The sequence below is a fragment of the Malurus melanocephalus genome, unplaced genomic scaffold, assembly GCF_030028575.1.
Source record: "Malurus melanocephalus ecotype Western Australia unplaced genomic scaffold, MMel_1.1 scaffold_74, whole genome shotgun sequence".
In the NCBI taxonomy this organism is placed as follows: domain Eukaryota; kingdom Metazoa; phylum Chordata; class Aves; order Passeriformes; family Maluridae; genus Malurus; species Malurus melanocephalus.
In genome coordinates, this window is record NW_026623306.1 from 520,662 (window position 1) to 539,033 (window position 18,372).

The following is an 18,372-nucleotide window of genomic DNA, read 5'->3' on the forward strand; positions in this document are numbered from 1 at the left end:
GGGACTGGGATTGGAACACAACCGGGGTGCTCATCCAGATGGCCAGAGATCACAAAGCACAGACCAACCTCTGACACAAGACACTGAAGTGAGATGAATTTCTTGGAAATGTGCTCTCCCACACCTTAAAATAGCTCAGGCTGTCCTCTTCCTTCCCATGTGCTGGAGGGTATCAGAACTGCAAAACATTCTACATTTGGCTGCAGCTAATTTAGCTTTCATTTTACAAAACCCACACTAATCCCCCCATGTTAAAAAGAATACGCTTCCTGCTCAGTTAACTCTGTGTGGCACGAAGAAATTCTTCCTTTGTATTTTTAGCAGCAAATACCAGCTACAGGCACCAAAGTTTCCCGCTACATTCTACACCACCTTCCCCAAATGCACAGGTCTCTTCATCCAGGATTGAGGGATAAAAGGACTGCGGTTCTACAGATCCAACAAAGCCATCTCTCCGATTAAGTGCTTTGGGAACTAAGCACAGGGCAGCACGACGCATCCCACAGCAGCCAGGAGTAAAACAAAGTCAAAGCCAGGCAGAATGAAAAAGGCTCGTGGCTCAGGCTTTCCCCTTGAAGCTTTGTGAGTCTCTTCTGCATTCAGAGGGACTCAAAGCAACCTCGGGAATAGGTTTGAGTCTGGCTCTGTGCAGAAGCACACTGAGAACAGAGCCTGCGCAGAGGAATAATGACTGGCTTGTGTTCTTCCCAGGCAATGGAGGAAGAGTGCRGGAGGATGCATCTGATGACTTCTCTAACCCAAATCCAGAGGTGAGCCCCTAAAATGAAAGAATTTCTTCATGCACTATTTAGTTWAAAAAAATTTTTACTTTCAGTCACAATATAATTTATTTTTTAAAGTAAATTAATCCACCTTTCTTTAATTATATGACAGTTCTGGCAAAGAGAAGCAGCAGGTACAGTTGGTGAAGTATTTTCATTTGAGCTGAATTTCACACAGTTCCATGMAGATACAGTGCCAGAAACTTCTTGAATGTGTCTGGCTGAAAGCCAGAAATTCCAGCGGGCTTCTGCAGAGAAAAAGACACGGATGCTCAGTTTGCAGTGAAGTGATTAATGTAGACAAACAACGGCTTTAAACATGCTTGAATAAGACTTTCAGGCATGGCAGCTTCCAAACTGTGCTCTCCCTCCCCAGAAGGGTTTGTGTGGGGGGACTTCTACTGGTGTCAATCTCAAGGGGGCAGAACCCCTTCACCCATCAGTGAGATGCCCTCCCAGTACAACCAGTACTGGCACCCCTGTGCTCTATTTACTCCCCAGCAAGGCTGACAGTTGAAGGTAAGCACTCCCTTCATCCTTTYACTCCCTTCATCAGAGCTGGTTTTATACAAGCACATAATGAGATGGTGGATTGCAGTCGGGGAGATCTGCGTGTAGGAGTTCATGTTAAGCTTGGCATGTAAAACATCAGCACTACACTCAGGAACTGATCCCCTCAAAAACACCTGCTCGGGTAAAAATGAGGCCAATGCCCACTTCGGGTCCCTCCAGCTGGTTCAAAACCTGCTGCAGCTCTGTGYCAGCTCTCAAACCCCCAGCCGAGGTGAAAGGGCAGCATTTCCAGATAATTTCCCAAGTTTTCCTTACCAAAACAACTCCCTTCTTGACTTCTGGGACACACTGGGCTTTCTCATACAGGTTCTGATCAGAGTCAATCCAGACTAGATTTTTTACGCCATCGTTAGAGACGAGGTCTGTTGTATTTAACTGGAACACCATGAACTGGAAGAGCTGGCCATCTGTGCCAATGCTTTGCACCACTACTGGTTGCTCCAAAACCTTGGGATCATTCTAGGAAAAGAAAGGGCATGTGGGGGAAAATGTTTCAAAAGCTAGTTACAACAGAAATTGTATGAGTACTTGCTGATTCTGCATCTTTGGGTTGGTTTAAAGCCAAGATTTTAATAAATATATTGTTACCTTGCCCAGAAAATTACTCTAGTCAAACAAGTTTTGAATGTAGATTTTGTATTTTAATTAAAATTCCTCCTTCAGCCAGTAATGAAGTGTCAATTTACATACTGAGCTGCGGGATGGGTTAGACTTTTACAGCTGAGCTTAGTCCATGGCTCCTGCCCATACCACCCTGGTGTATGTTACACCACACAAACACGCTCATCGCTGAGCAGTGGATTTCTGGGTTTCTGGAGGATGGGTTTTGGGAAGTTGKATGTGAAAACTACTGTAAGGGGTTTTCAGGCCTCTGTCCACTAGTGAGAAGGACTAAAGGAAGGAGGGCAGCCCAGCCCAGCCTCCCATACGTACCCCGTGGAGCGCCTTGGCCTTGGCCAGCGCGTTGCCAAAAGCAAACATCAGCATTTTAGCACGGAGCTGTTCTGGTCTGAACCTGTCGGTGCGAACGTTGGCCGACTCCAGGAAGAACAGGGTGTGAGGGTGAGAGTAGGGATAACCATCTCTGAAACCTAAGGGGCACATAATCATGTCAGAAACTGCTCAGGAAGACACKACACAGCCAAGGTTTTCTCCCATTATCTTCAGGAAGTGTTAAAAGTGATTTTCTGGGGTTTTGCTCCACAGTCCTGTTTAGGCCACAATATACTCACCACAGGTCTGGAGCACTTGCACTACAAACCAGTGRCCATTACACACACTCCCACCTCCCAGAAGAACAAGGACTCCAAACACTGACAGATAATTGTCATCAACAGCTGGATTTACCTGTATCATTGAGCTCTTTGTACACATTCACCTCCTGAAGGTCGATTGTAGGYGCAATGGGATAGAAGGTCTCCAGAACATGTGCTTTGGTGGCCAGTATCTCCTCCTTGGAGGCTACTGGTGGTATTGGGGTTTTAGAGTTCATGAGTATTCCACTCAGCCCACGGACCTGAAGGAGGGTGGATTCTGGGGAGGGAAATTAGGCTACAGTCAAACACTGGTGAAATAACATCAGGGAGTGATTGATGTACATTTCCTTTTGCAAGTCTGTTCTGCAAGGCTGACTCTCTCCCCTGACCTCCAAACCCATCTTAAATAACAATTCAGGWGTAGGTTCTTCTAAAATACCACTGTTAATTGCTAGGGTTAAGTTCTTAACTAAACATCCTTAGMAAAACAATAGTACTGATTTAAGACWCAAGAAAATAAACAATCAGAYCTAAGACACTGGTTCCCTTCTCCCACCATCTTGTCAATATTGTCTAGCACCTAATAATCTCCTCAAGGATAGCATCCTGCCATCATCCAAGGCTGCCCATGCCCACAKCACTATTCAAACCAGAAAGAATTACCTGGTTCCAGAAACTGTTTAATTTTCTCCAAATTCTCAGCCTTAAAGCCAGGAGCTTTGCCACCCCTCCTAYCTTACAGAGCTAAATGCTTCCACCACAGCAGCAACTGACCTCTTTCCCAMGTCGCTGCTATCCTGCAGTTTCTAGCCAACATCCTTTTACTCAGAGAAGGATACTTCCCAGACATTAACCGGCATATATGTATCAAGTTTTCAAACAGCACTGGACTGTAAAACGAGAAAAAACACAGTTACATAAAAATGAGATCATAATAGCAGGCAGATGCTTCTGGGGCACAAATGCTGTAAAATTACTGTATGCAAAATATGCAATGGCATAACACTCCCAGTTTACAGAGATTGTAGATTGGTATCACACACACCAGTCCTGTTTCAAGTTGGCAGAGGTAATGCTTACAATTATTATTTTAAAAATTGATACTCTGCACCAACTAAAAGTAGATCTTGTGTTGAAACAGACATTGGCCTGAAAGCAGCTTTAATGYAGCGTAGTGTTTATGTCAGTGCTACTGTCAATATTCAGAACTGGGTTTTATYTGTTGCTTTGGTTGCTCGTTTTTTTGTTTGACAATCTGACACAAAGGGTCTTGCAGAGCGCACCGTCTTTCCACAGCAGAGCTGTGCATGAATTTTCTCTGTAGTGTTTAAAACCTCCCCTACAGCTGAGGACTTACCAATATTGCTCCCTCCTGGGAGCAACCTCTGCCGTGTCCCAGAGCCGCGCGTGGGACACCGCGTGTTTTGCCCTCTCCTCGAGCTCCTGGAGCCCAAGATCTGGGTTATCCATAATGCCCTGCACGGTTGGGGGCAAACCTTCCACCAGCTTCGTCTTGGTGAGCCACTGTGCCTGCCGCACTCCTGGAAAGCAAACCCAACACGATACATCAGAGGTGCTCCTCCAAGCCCCCTTCCAACCCAAGCCATTCTATGGGATGTGTACTAGGCAGCTCATGGGGCTGGGCAGGCTCTTCACAGCCCGTGTTTTAYACTCTGTGCCACGAGAACCCTTGGCAGGAGGAGAAAGGCGAGTGCTTGGGAGGGGGCAGCGCCGTGGGGCAGCGCGGGGTGTCCGGTACCTTCCAGCATGCGGACACCCTGATGGCAGATGAAGCACCCGCGCTCCTTGTACAGCGGCATCTCCTCGTAGCGCGGCCCCGGCGAGTGCCAGGGRTCGTGCCAGCCGCGGTCCCAGGGCGGGAAGCGGGGCCGGGCCAGGCCGGGCACATAGTGCAGCCGYTCCGCGTACGTGACGGTGTCCAGCTCCACCTGCTCCCGCACCGGCCGCCGCTSCCCCATCTCCGCCAGCACCTCCGCCGGCGGCCCGCGCACCGTCCAAGGCGTGCGCGGCAGCGGCGTGCGGTGGCGGGGCCGTCCCGCGCGGGTGGCGATGCCGCGGGTGAGGCCCCACGCCGCCGCCGCTACCACCGCCTCCGCCCGCCTCAGCGCCATCGGCCCCGCCGCCATCACCGCCATCCTCCTCCTCCTCCTCCCGCCGCCGCCTCAGCGCCCGCGCGCCGCCATCTTGGCGAGGCTCTTCCCTCACCGTCACCCCGGGAGACTGACGGCGGCGGCGGCCAATGGCGGGCAGGCGCGCCCCGCCGTCAGGGAGGGTCGGCAAATTGCCCGGCGGCTTAGGGCAGCTGCTGGGTTGGTGAGCGGGAGGTGGGCGGGCAGAGGTTCTTCCTCGCTGGTGGAGCGTGGGGGTGTTTGACACACCGTCCCTGGGCGGGAGTCGCGGGGTCAGCACTCGTGTCTCAGGGCCGTGTGGGGCCGGGGCTGTTCTGTTCCCCGGGCCGGCCTTTCTGAGCCCCCGGGCGCGCACAGTAAGTGCTCCAAACTCTGTAAATCTGCCCTGCTCCGAGCCCCGGTGTCTCGGACTCACCYGCGGCCAGGTCGGGTTACCTCCCGTTCATAGCCCATGGGTGCTCTGAGCCCCGGACAGAGCGGGCGCGGTGGGACGCCAAATCAGTCGCTTTTGGTTCTCCCTTCCGTTCCCCATCCCCCTTCTTTAAATAAGTGTATTTCTGTTACAGGGGTGAAGGTTAGTTAATTAATTGACCTTGACAATGAAGCAGCTGGAAGCGCTAAGTGTTCGCTTCCTCSGCTTGGTCACCCGTGGCTTCATAATTTCCTGTGGACAGCTTTGTGTTCGAGGGATACAAACACAAGGGACRCAAACGCGTTGGGAACAGCGTTGTCGCGGCCGATGTTTAAAAATAGCAGGGTCCCTGCAAGGTCTGCAGCATGATTTTGGCCTGAGGAGTTAAATGGGTACAACTCAGAAGCAATGAGAGCAAGGGATAAAATCCTGTGCTTCTTGTCCTCTCCTACCTGCCCGCGTTTAAAGCCATATTATTCAGGGCCTATAACCAAAGTGGTTGTTTGCATGAGACTTTGCCCTCTTTGCCTCAAGAGTCTTGGCTCTAAGTGCTGCTTTCAGGTTGCTGCCCTCCCCCTTTCCAAAGCTGCACAAAATTCAGGCCACATCAGGTGTCTGGGTTTGTTACCATTGTCTTGGTGGCTGGGTTTGCCACCCCTTATCCTGTACCAAAAGCAGGTTTTTAAAATGTTCCCGCTCCGGGTGACCAGGCTGCTCTTTTGTAGGAAATCACCACGGCAGAACGAGCAGGATTAAAGGGTGTAGCTWTAGCTGGGCAGCCAGGAGGGCTGTGGAGGAGGGCCTGAGGCTCTGGGCTGGTGTTTGCAAGGTCTGGGATTCCTGCACCAGGCAATGCACAGGCATTGAGCACTGGAGTAAAAATGAGGTGTTGCAGGCACAGATCAGCTCCAGATTTTCAGTTTGATACACATACAAGATGCTCGAGAGAGATTTTCTCAGTCCTCCGACGAGCACACGCTGCTCTTCATCGTACTGGGTTTAATGAGGGCTTGTGTTTTKCAGGCAATGAGTGACGATGAGCAGGACTGGCTGGCTCTGAGGCCCCAGGAACCTTCTCCATCCCAGTGCTGYGGCAGCGGCTGCAAACCCTGCATCTACGATGTGTACGAGAAGGAGCTTGCACAGTGGGAGAGAGCCAAGGCAATGCGAGACAAAAGCCTTCTCATGGGAAAGAAGGAGGAGGTCGATTTATTTTCATCGCATCCTGAAGCCTGTGCTTTGATCGTACTTGTTCGGGTGTGGGGTTGTGGTGATGGGTGAGGGATGCAGGGATAAATTCAAGTGGTGCCTTAAGAGATGGTTGTAAATGCAATTCCCCAAACTCAGCCTTTACCCTCCCCCTTGGCTGCTCTCTCCCTGCTGTAATGTGATTTTCCAAGTGTAGAGTTCTCCCTGGTGTCGCATTACAGCCCTGGCTCTGCAGCTTCTCTCCGAGTTTCCTCGGAGAAGCTTTGTTTTCTACACCTTTTTCATCTTTTCCTGTTTTTTTAGTCTCGTATTCTGAAACTGAAAAAAAATCTGTGTTGTGTGTTGTGGAGCAGTTATCTTCAGAGTATRATTTTTAAGCCTGTCAGTGCCCTTTTACGTAAGATTAACTATGCTGGGTCAAGCAAAAAAAGAKCAGCTGAAACAACTGACAATATTTTCTGTTCACTGTGGCCATCAGCTGGTTGCAAAGTTGCCCCCAAAGCTGCGCTTGGCTCTTTTAGCAGAATTATTTCTGTTTGTTTCCAGACATGAGAAAATGATTGCAGTGAGTCATAATAGGATGACCTTGCTGTAAGGTGTAAAAAAAGGTAATTTAAAAAGGTGGTGGTGGGGAGAAATGCAAGATCCCAAAGTGCACGCTGCAGAACATGATAATGAATCAGCAGAGRGCTGGAATTTGCGCCGGGCCTCGGTGTTTAACACACGTCCTGAGTATCTCTGGCACTAAATTAGCACACACGTTTACTTCCAGAGAAAAATGAAATCATAAAAGACACCATCTAACCGCGTAATTATTTATTGTTGTTCTTGCAGAGCRATAATTCAGAGCTGAATCCAGATACATTCACTGCGTTCAGCGTGAGCTCGGTGGAGCAGCTGACAGAGGACACCTACCAGTACAGATTTGAATTACCGGGAAATAGCAGCCTGCGATTGAGTTTAGGACAACATATCGTGTTAAGGTATTGTTCTCTGTGCTAGTTAAACAGTCTGCATTATGTAACCTAACACGTAGGGTTTTGTCAATAGACAAAGGCTTCATAGCAGGCAAATCATGATTTCTGTACCTCCACAGTGACACAGATGAAAGAGCTCGTGAGCTCGCTGGCTCTACTAATTCTGTGGTAAAAGCTGTAGTTTTCTTGAGCATTATCCCTGCGTTGGTGGGTCAGAAAGAACTAGGTGTGATTAAGAAAATCCATTTGCAGAAAGAAAGCCTTGAAGAATAGATGTTACAACAGATTATTTACTCCAGCGTGTTGGAATGAAGGCAATGAGCTGCCCTTGCCCCAGAGYTCAGCATTTTAGGCCCTATAGCTTGGAGTAACTCAGCACCCCAGTACTCAGGCACTGCCTGACTAATTTCTAGCAAAACAACCCTCCTGTGTCGTTTGTTGCATGCCAGAAAGGGGCCACTTGGGGAAAGTTTCTGTCTCTCAGCCATCTGTGGTGATCATTGCCAGATAGAGAAAGTCCTGTTAGGATGCCAYTGATGTGCATCTGTCGACGTCCCTGGTACGTTCAGGGCTGGTGTGTGCAGCTGGCTCTGCTGACAGCACATGCTCCTCCCTCCAGCCCTGGCTCATCACACAGCACAGAAAAAGGTTTGGTCACTTAAATCAATTCCCGTGGTTAGTAGTAAAGAGCAGGGTGGATAATTCTATGGAAAGGGAAGACTTACAGGAAAATACTGTCTATACTGACAAGGCCTGARGTCAAGGCTGTGCCTTGGTTTTTGTGTTTTGATTACCAGGTGCTGACTGGATGCAGAAAATTACCCCAGCTCAAAAGGAACAGCAAACTTAACCACAGAAGTGTTTTCTCTCCCCTTTGCCATTCTTGCATGTTCTCACAAAATCCCATTCAGGGGTGTGTCCTGGAGCTGGATGTGGTACAGCTGAGGCCACCACCGGGGAACAAAAGGTGCTGTTAGCCATTTTGTTCCCCCTGGATTTCTGCCTCTGGAGGGGAAATGTTTTGTACCTGTGCACAGGCTGGGCCACTGCAAAGAGGACCTGCTGCCTGCCCTGTCTTCTAGAGAGCTGCAAGAGCTCCCAGATGACCCAAGTCACAGGGGGTTCCTGTTTCTCTTCTCAGAGGARTGATGAATGGTTTGGAAGTCCAGAGAGCCTACACTCCAATTAGCCCTAGGAATGCAGAAGGTTACTTTGAAGTTCTAATTAAAGTAAGTAAGCCTGGACAATATGGATTAGAGTCTAAGGTGTTTTCTTTAGGAAACAAGCATGGTGTCAGTGCTTCAAGTGAAAATCTCAGATCCCTCATGGACCGTTTCTCTGTTGATTTGAAGAAGTTGTGCTTTGCTGATAAAAATTGTAGTTTTTCCCACAAAACTGAAAGCAGAAGTTGACAAACAAGTGCTTTGCAGCAGAAGCCCTGGGAGCACTTGGGAGAGTCCCATGGGTGGAAAGAGGTGTCCATTCCAGTTCCCTTGTTTCAGTTTGCTTTTTGAGGCTCTGTTTGAAATTGCACCCAGTTGTCAGTCCAGCTGAGCCACTGATTTTAGGAAGTGTTTGCCCTTATTCTCCCTCCTGTATTTTACCTGGAAAACACACTTGTCAGTGGGCAGCTGTTCCTGGTGTGCTGGCAGGACTCTGGAGCTGCAGTCTGAGAGGGACTCTGGCTCACGGGGCAGAGAAATGTCCCTTGGGCACAGGCTGCATCTATCAGGATGGACAGGGTGGCACAGCCCATTTTGGACAAGTGTCCCGGCCTTGCTGGAGACAACCACAAAATGCTGTTTGAGTTCAAAACGATTTTATAGGAGATTTGGCTGGAAATTTGTCTCCCGTAAGTCTTCAGRGCACTCATGAATGATTCTTTTGTGTGGCAAATATAGACTTGAACGTTTTTCCAATACTGCATGTGTATGTCACTAGTCATTCCTCAGGGCAGACACAGACTTCAGTACAGGTGTGAAATTCAGAGTGCTGGGTTTCCCAGGTGGCCTGCAGAGAAGGGCCACTTGTCCTCTGCCTGTCTGCCAGGATTTCGTGTTTCTGGGGTTTATTATGCAGTGTGTGTTCGAACACAAACCCTGTTCTTTAGAAAAGTGAACAGCTTCTCTAGGACACCTGTGGGAGGGTCATTTCCCCATTCTTGTGGCAATTGGCGTGTGGTAGGGAAAAGAAATGTTGCATTTGAGTTGCATTAATAGGATATGTTCACAGGATGACTGAAATTTCATGTATAGCGGCTCATTACTCACAGGTTTTGCATTTCAATAATAATAGTAATGATTGTAATGATACCTTTCCTTTATATAGAACCTTTCATCCCAAAAGGAGCTCTAGTTGTTCTCTGGCAGTGACAAAAGGGGTTGGTAACACCCAGTGTAAAGCAGCCATTTTTATAACTCACTCTGTAGGTTGTGGTATATTTCACACTATTGAGGCAATTTTGGAAAGTAGTATATTATTATTACTATGCAATCCAAGCACTGTTCAAACCCTTGTCTCCTGTTATTATAGCACTGCATTTGTGATACTACAGTTAAGAGTGAGGGAGTTGCCATTTACAGAGCATAACCCTCTTTTTGAGTGATTTTATAATGTTAGGGTTTCTCTCCATGTAAAACGGGGTGTGGACGTTTTCCCCCAGGAGATTTTTTTTTTTTCTTTTTATTTAGAAAAACTCACTTTAAACCCACTCAATCACTTCTCACTTCAATTTTTTGGCGATTATTTTGGTGAAAGAAGGATTGTTTTAGTGTCCATTACCCCGGTCCTTTGGGAATAGGCTGTAAGCGGCCTAACTTCTCTGCTCTTGCCCTCGGCTTCTGGATGTGTTTGAATAAGGGAAGTATAAAAGTTGCTTCTTTGTTGCGAGTGCACATTGTTTGCATGAGATTTAGCTCTTGCCCAGAGCCCTCTGAACATACAATGATTCTGACAATACCTCAGAGCCCGGATGTGTGTGTGATTTACCTTTTGAATGTAAGAACTGGTGCTAATGCTTCTTAATATCTYAGGTTTAAGTGAGGGGCTAGGAGGGGAGGAGCATCTGTGTTCTTTCTTAGCTGACGCTGCTTGCAAGCACAAGCACAGGCTCCCTCACTCGCTTGTTCTGAGCTGCTTTGTGGTTCACCAATTTTGTTTGCCTGCAGTGCAGCTTGGTGGCCAGCCAAGGCACTGGGGTGTGGAGCCCGGCTTCTCTCCAATGCCTGTGCAGGAAATACCCCCAAATACACTTCTTTTGTGTGGGCTGGAGTTACCAAAGGCTTATATCACATTGGCCCCTGGTTGTGTTGCTCTTCCCTAGGKTTTTCTTCGTGACACCCATCGTGTGCTGCAGCTTTGGGCTTTTCTGCTCTTGCTGCTTGGGCCAGTCCTGGTTCTTCTGTATCCCGGACTGTGGCCACTCTTTTGCTCACGTTTATTCTCTTTAAACATCCAGTGGTCACATATTTTGGGCATGGATGGCAACAAGGCTGCTTGGGTGAGCCCTTCAATTTCCAGMCTCTCCTCCTGTTTCCAGCAAGCACTGACCCCTTCTCATCAGTCCTGAGTGAGAKCAGCATTCCTGCAGGCAACAGCCTGGATAGCGTTCTTTGTGTCTGGTAGAAAGTAAGGCAGTTTTTTTTGCTCATGTTTTTCTTCCATGGGGCCAATGCTAACATATTCCTTTGGAATTGTGGAGGCATCTCTCAGCATCCAGATGATCTGTTCCGAAAACGAGAGTTTTACAAATGAGAAACCTKACTTGGGGTCACTAATTGTATCAGCACAGCATCTGAGAGACTGAAATAAAGCAAGAGCTATGCAGTGTTTATATAACTAACCRTACCCAGAGGGCATTTCCAGACCCCATACCCTGAGATTTGGAGAACACTTGAAGGCCTGCACTGTGCTTTGCATTCAAGACACTCKTCTCTGTGTGCTTTGTAAGCAAGAACTCTGATAAGCTTTTTCCAGTTTTGGAAATTCAGGCTGCATGAGAGGGGATTGTGTTTACATTATAGTCAAGCTGGAGTGGTTCCAATATGATTTAATTTAAATGTCTTTGTTTTGGGTATAACTTTGAGTTATTTTTCAAACAGAAAGATCTTTCTTTCTCTTAAACACGCAAAATGTTTTTTTGTCCCCTTTTCGTTTAAATGTAGATAACTTTATAATCGACTTTAAGCTGGGAAACTTTCCAATGGAGTATAATTATTCTTTTCTTTTGTGCCATGTTTTTTATTAGTGCTATGAAGCTGGGCTAATGTCACAATACATAAAAACGTGGAAAAGAGGAGACGTGGTCTTTTGGCGTGGGCCGTTTGGAGGATTCCCATATGAACCTAATAAGGTTAGTCCCCAAAAAATATAGGACACTTCAGCCTGTGGCAGCTAGCTTTGTTCAGTATTCTGAAAGGAAGACATCAATTTGATTACTGTTTTCGTGATTATTTTAGAGATTTCCTGGGTATTGTACAGTGTGACAGCATTAGCAGTCAGTTGGAGCACCYTCTTGAACTGCAGAATATTTAAAAGGGAAGAGGAGGTGGATAGGAGATAAGAAAATATCAGCAAGGCTCTGTGTTCATCACTTGCATTACAAGTTCCTGATGTGCCTAACAAAAGGAAGTTTCCTTGCACCRACAATGAGTGTGGATGGGTTTTTGTCTGATTTGATCCACATCMATGTGTTGTGACTGAGCACAAGCGAAGGGGAGGTGTTAATCTTCCCCTCTCTTGGGTATTCCCTGAGCTGTTGAGGTGTCAGGTCGCTCCCCAAACGCTGATCCCACCTGCCAGTAYCAGGCTGGCTGCAGGGAAGGGCAGATCTGGTTTCAGGGGGAGGCTTCTCACACACTAAATCAGTTACTTAATTCTGACCTTTCAGATGAGGAGCAAATTTGAAATATTGGTTATTAAGATGCCAAAGCCTTGTGGAGTTTTTGGTGGATTTGTTTTTGGCTTTTTTTTTCCCCCAACAAAAATAAGTAAAATCTCAGTGGCCACGCTCTATGCAGAGCAATTGTGTCCTGCTTCCTGACATACTCTCCCTGTTGGTTTAAGCCACTATTTCCTTCCAAGAGCTTCTAGATAATAATTTGGGAAAGAAAATAGCAATCTTGYCTAGAAGTGGTCTCCTGTGCTGGTCCAGGAGTTGGACTTGGAAGATCCTGGTGGATCCCTTCTAGCTCAGAATATTCTGTGGTRTGTGATCTGTGTGCATGCAGTTTGAAAAAAACAAATTCCTGTGAAAACTACTTTTTTAGGAATTATATGTTCTGAATTTCATGGTAAAATTTTAATTTCTCTATTGCTGCCAGTRGAATAGGACTCAGATTCAGGCAGATCAGATCCATTCACAATAAAATACCCAGTCAAAACAGAGCACAAGGAGCTTCTGAGGAGCTTAAGTCCCAGTTCTGGCATTGGTACAAAGTGGCTGGCAACTGGGAAAAGTGCTGGGAACRTTCTGTCCTCCTATACACAACACTTTGTTGTGTTCACACTGCTTGAATATCCCTATTCCAAGCAGAGTGAATGTCCCCCTTGCAGGTGGGAAGCTGCTGGTAGCTCTGACAAAACAGATAATGCAGCAGAGGAAGATCAGTATGGACAAAAACGCAGTTCCTCCAGAGGACATTCAGGATTGTGCTTTGCAGCAGCCAAGAGAAACCCAGGGAACATTTCCAGTGGAAGAAAACGCAGAGGGTCAGCAAAATGTACTGCAGAATTGCAACTGAAACATCAATTAAATGAAATCAAGGCTAAAGTTAGGATAATTTATTATATTTGGGTAAAATCTAGTTTTGGTACATTTTATATGTAAACCCCTTAAGTGCTATCTGTAATCCTTTGCAAAAAAAGTACATTCTGAGATTTGAATTTACCAGTTTGTGACCTTCTGATGTGTTGTTTCTCCAGAGATTCTTTACCAGTCTGTGAGCAAGAGGAACTGACCGTGAGCACACCCATTTCCAGCCTCCACAGCTCATTCCAAATTCTCTGTTTTGTTGTTAGCATGGAGAACTCCTCATGCTGGCCTCTGGCACCGGCCTTGCACCAATGATTCCCATCCTCCAGTCCATAACAGATGATGAAGAGGATGAAACCTTTGTAACTCTTGTTGGCTGCTTCCCTACCTTTGACAAAATTTATTTGAAGCCTCTTCTGCAGGATCTGGCTCGGTACTGGAACATCAGAATATTTTATGTCCTAAGCCAGGTAAATAAATGGATGTGAAGTGTGTCTGTGTGAGGGTTGGATGAGCCTCTGCCTCCTCCACTTTTCCATAGGCATGATCTTAATTCTTTCCCAGTCACCCAGCCTAATTTGTGATCCAGTAGCTGTTGTTCTTAAATCTGCTACATGTACTCACACTGCTAGTAGTCTGGAGAAATTCAAGAAGTTGTCCATCACTGTTTGTCCCTCTCTGCCTTCCTGGGAGCTGTTCTGTTGGGATGGACCTGCTGTTCCATGGTCACTGTTGATTATTCCCTCCCATTTCAGACAGTTGTTGCTGCACCTAAACAGCAGATAAACAATTTTTTTCTCCCTAATACCAGTGCCTTAATCTGTCCTTATCCTCCATTCGTTGCTCATGGCTAAAGCTCTCTTCAGGTGTGCTGGCACCAACTTCCCAGCAATTATTTTTCCTTGCTGACCCATTTTTAATCTTCTAGAAGTTGTTTTCCCCTCTGTAAAATTACTTTTTTTTGCCACATTCATGGGATGAGGGCATACCTCTCAGTGGTCTTACATTTTGAGCAGTCTTTTTCATTTCCATTTGGTCCCAAAGTTGCCTGTGTTCTGCTTGGGCTTGGTGGTTAAAAATTATTTCCGTCAGAAATGAGGATTCATTGCAGGGAGGATATAGAAAGAATTATTTATGCTAAGGGAATGAATCCCATTGCATTTTTAGTTTCTCAGATGAATCATTTTTTGTATCTCTCATACATTCTGTTCCACATGTGGCCTCGGCAAGATGAGATCTGGTAGAGGGAAAAATGCTGGCGACTTGAGCACCCCCTCAGCTGCTCTGTAGGAGCATAACCATAATTGTCTCTGRTGACATGGCTTAAATACCCTTTTCAGGGTGTTTAAACTCTTTGAGTGCTGTCTCAAGAGCATGAGGAGGTCTTGAAATTCAATCAGCGAAGGGCAAGAAACCCACCTGACCCCTGTCAACACTGTCTGCCCCTCCTCTCTCCCTTTCTCCTCCTCTCATAGCAGGCTTGTGGTAGTCCAAGGCTGGCTCGTGCATCTTCCCTCTTGGGGTTATGTATCTGTCTGTATTTCATTGTGCTGCCTGTCACCACCACATCTGAGCACCTTCTGCTCCTGATTAATTGCAGCAGGAGAGTCCCTGCTGGATCCAGCACCACAGGATCTGACACTTCTCACGGGATCAGAGCTRTATTTGGAGCAGGATTTTGGTCAAGGGAGATGGGGCTGAGAGAGACTTGGGAATGGGAGAGGCAATAGAGGAATAGATTTGGGACTTGGAAAGGTACACTGGGAGATGGTTCTCAGTGGAGAAGGTTCTGCAGCATTTATTAGTGATAGTTACACTCTGGTTTTGTTCAGTCCCTTCTGAGTGAGTGGCCAGATTCCATGGCAGGGAAAGATTTCATCTGGGCTTGGGAAGAGGAATGCAGCTCTCAGGAAGGGTCAGTGTCACCCATGTGGTGTCACAAGGGTGAAAATCACCCTGTGCACTGCTCTGAGGGGAGGAARGAGATTGGGCTCTAAGCAGGCAGTTTTTAATGTCACACATGGCAAATCTTTTCTGTTTCCAGGAAACTTCGCTGGAAAAGCTTCCTCAGAGCTACCAGGAAAACTCATACACTGGTCATCTCGATGAAGACTTGATGAAGACAATAATAAATTCCTGTCGAAGAAAGCCATTTGTATTGATCTGTGGCTCTTCTGCATTCARTGAAGATATGAGTAGATACTTGAAAGCTGCAGGAATTGAAGGAAATTCCTGTTTTGTCTTTTAGCAGGATATTCCTGACCTGAGGAACCATAGGCTGAGCCTTGGATGTCCTTGCTTCTTTGCAGACGTTGCACAAAATGGGCCTGCTCAGAAGACTGAGCTCCTTGGAGCAACTGTTTGTCTCCAGAAACAGGTGCCATTCCAGAGCTGCTGTAGCTGGTGTGCCACCCACACCTCAGGGACCAGTGTGGTAATTYTAATGGAAGTCTTCAAGTGCAATTTTAAAGAGACATCTCCTAAGGGGGTACTAAAAAGCATCCATGAACACAGCTCTGCTGTAATATGAAGATTGGTGACTTGCTTTGCAATCTGTGTTAWTCTGCAATGATGTTGTGCCCTGTGAGGTGTCCAGAGGAGATTTAATCCTTAGGGATTCTTGCCAGGTCAAGGGAACAGCAGAGTCTGGATCATTGTGGTTCTGGCATGTGCAGGATGATGTCAGGCAAGTCCCTTCAACCTTGCTGTTCCTCAGCTGCCCCATCATACACTAACGGAGAGAAGATGGCACTGATTTCTAAAAACAGCCTTTCCAACTATATATGGAAAAATGATCCATAAGGATGGAATTATACATTATGACCAGTGAGGATTTGGGCAGGCTGAGCTTCTGCCCTGGCACAGCCTGTKTTACCTACCCTGTGCTTAACCATTGAAATGCAACCTGGGAGACAAAAAGCATGTCCTAAAACTGGGAGAACGTGGCTGGATTGTGGCTGCTGTTTGTCAGGGAGGGTGGTGATTTGCTTTCAGTGTCCCCAAAGTGTTGTATGGCAGCCCTGGCTCATTAAATTGAACCTGWTTACAAATAATCAGCTGTTTGGTGTTGTCACAGGACTCTCCCAGGTGCCTGAGGAGGTTCTCTAAGCATCCAGGAACACCACCTGAGGAGGGAAAGCTGCRTGGGATCTGCTGGGGTGCTTCTCCTGCCTCAGAGATGGCAGCCTGGTACAGCACCCAGCCTGGGCACCTGGTCCTTCTCTTCTTCAGTCCAAAATGCTTCTGCTTTTCCTCTGAGGTATCTGCTGTCCACTCTTTTACCTTCTTAGACCACTCTGTTTACTATCTACACCTGRAAACTTTTCTGCACACCTTGAGTTTATCTTTCATTCCCAGTCCGTGCCATGTTGGGGTTTTCCAGGCTGTGTCTGATGATTGCTGCAGTATCATTCATGCTTCTTTTGTACCTGTTTCTACTACTACACCTTACACAAAGGAGATGTAATTTGTTACACAAAATATGCAGTGCACTGAAGTGGTGGCTCGATTCACACATTTGGGAGGGAGTGTAAGTTCCCTTTGCACTGCTGAGATTTGTCTCCAGTTACCAAATGCCTGGAATTAATCAAGTGTAGCTGAGGCTTTTATGTTAACTTCTTTGGAGCAAGGGCTGACAAGAAAGCCATCTTCCTAACCTAAAATAGGGTTCTGGCTTTCAGTGCAGAGATATCCAGGGAAGTTGTCCCTGGTCAATCCAAGGCAAGCTCTCATCCCCAGTCCAAGCTGTGCTTCAGCCACCCTAAGTGACTGTATAGTGAGGGTGATAAAATAACGAGATGCTTTCTACAGTTCCTCTCCCTACTTTGGCCTTAGCTAGGAACATGGAAAAAATATTTGTGTCAGATATTAAGTATTCAAAAACCTTTCTTCTATACCTCTTGCTTTAAATATTCTGTTTTTTTGAGATTTTGCTAAAAGCCCACCCCACCTTTTTTGCAAAGGCCCAAGGTAAAAAACTTCACGCTCGCCTTGGAAAAGCGCCGGCTTTCTGCGTGAAAGCTGGGACTGTTCCTTTAAACACAACCCCAATATGTCTGGGTATTTCAGCACATATGGGCCACGATGGTTAAACCCTACCCAGCTGGTCCGGCCGTTCTGCCGCGCAGCTCCGTCTTTGTTCRTGGCTCAAAGGGAGGGTGGTGAGAGACGGAGCAAGCTGTGAGTGCTGCGGGTTGCCATCCTGCGAGGGCGGGCTGCGGCCGAGCGGGAGGAGCGGGGCATGTCCCGCCCGAGGGGACAGGGGCTTTGCGAGACATTCTCCACGGGGGAGATGATGTCCTTGGAAGCAGGAACTCGAAGGAGCCTTTCAACCGCCCGCAGGCACTTTGTTCTCTATTTTCTGCCCTTCCCTCCCTTCCCCCTCCCGCCTTTTGTTGTTTCTCAGGCTGGCTCTTACACGAGTCCYCTCATCCCAACCATCCCCCATGGGGACAGCCCCTTTCAGAGGACAGCGTGGATTCCTGCGAATGCAGGGATGTGAGTGGAAAGGCTCTCGGGCAGAATTTTCCCTACCAGAGGAAGACAAGAGGTTTCCCTCCTTTGGGGGGCCCAGAACCCGCCGTGGTGGCAGTTCCGTGGGGAAGCGGTGTCGGTTTTGTTGGGGCATCTGTGGAGCTGGAGGGGTGTGAGCTCCCTGCAGGAGCAGGTGACAGACCCCAGCCAGGGTAGGGATTCACATCCTGCCCCTCCTGCCTGCCAGGGGGATGCTGGTGGGATGCTCCTGCTCTCTGGCTGCCCCCAGGAAGCCCCTGCCACCCGTGCAGCACTGTGCTGGAGAGARGGGCTTCTCTTCTCTTCCTTTCTTCTTCCTCATGTGCAGCCTAAATACCTTCTTAATTTCATCTCATTATTTCCTGCCTAAATAATTCCCGTTTCTCCTGGGGACCRTTTTTAAACCTTTGATCTTCTCTGAAGTCTCACAGTCCTGATCACRTCCTTTCTGTTCAAATGAATCAAATGCCTTTTTGACTCATGGCTTTTAAATTTGCTCACAGAGGAATGGAGGCAGCCCCGATATTGCACACCTCGAAATCACCCACCAGAGCCAAGGTACCCTGGGCTGATCCCGAGMACCGGGATCTGCTTCCCTGCTGCACATCACTCTCCCCCTGCCTCCCTCCACCCTCCCACTCTGYTCTGCAGCTGACAACCGGGTTGCCTGGGCTGAGGCCCAGCCTGGGAATGGCCATCTCCGGGTCAGGAGAAGGGTGAATGTGCCGGTGGTTGATGGATGCCGTCTC

General features: G+C 47.5%; 2 protein-coding genes across 2 annotated transcripts; one reads left to right on the forward strand and one right to left on the reverse strand.

Moving 5' to 3' along the window:
• Nucleotides 1-807: 807 nt before the first annotated feature.
• On the reverse strand, nt 808-4,782 carry MRPL37 (mitochondrial ribosomal protein L37). The gene is made up of 7 exons (XM_057366997.1): nt 4,371-4,782; nt 3,969-4,152; nt 3,386-3,501; nt 2,703-2,888; nt 2,289-2,446; nt 1,611-1,814; nt 808-1,030 (listed from the first exon to the last, which is right to left on the reverse strand). Exons 1-7 carry the CDS (start codon nt 4,765-4,767, stop codon nt 953-955), a joined length of 1,323 nt encoding a protein of 440 aa, XP_057222980.1. The 5' UTR covers nt 4,768-4,782; the 3' UTR covers nt 808-952.
• Nucleotides 4,783-4,986: 204 nt separating this feature from the next.
• On the forward strand, nt 4,987-16,742 carry LOC130574038 (NADH-cytochrome b5 reductase-like). Its single transcript, XM_057366998.1, has 7 exons — nt 4,987-5,117; nt 6,197-6,376; nt 7,217-7,365; nt 8,501-8,588; nt 11,606-11,710; nt 13,378-13,581; nt 15,156-16,742. Exons 2-7 carry the CDS (start codon nt 6,200-6,202, stop codon nt 15,357-15,359), a joined length of 927 nt encoding a protein of 308 aa, XP_057222981.1. The 5' UTR covers nt 4,987-5,117; nt 6,197-6,199; the 3' UTR covers nt 15,360-16,742.
• Nucleotides 16,743-18,372: the final 1,630 nt, after the last annotated feature.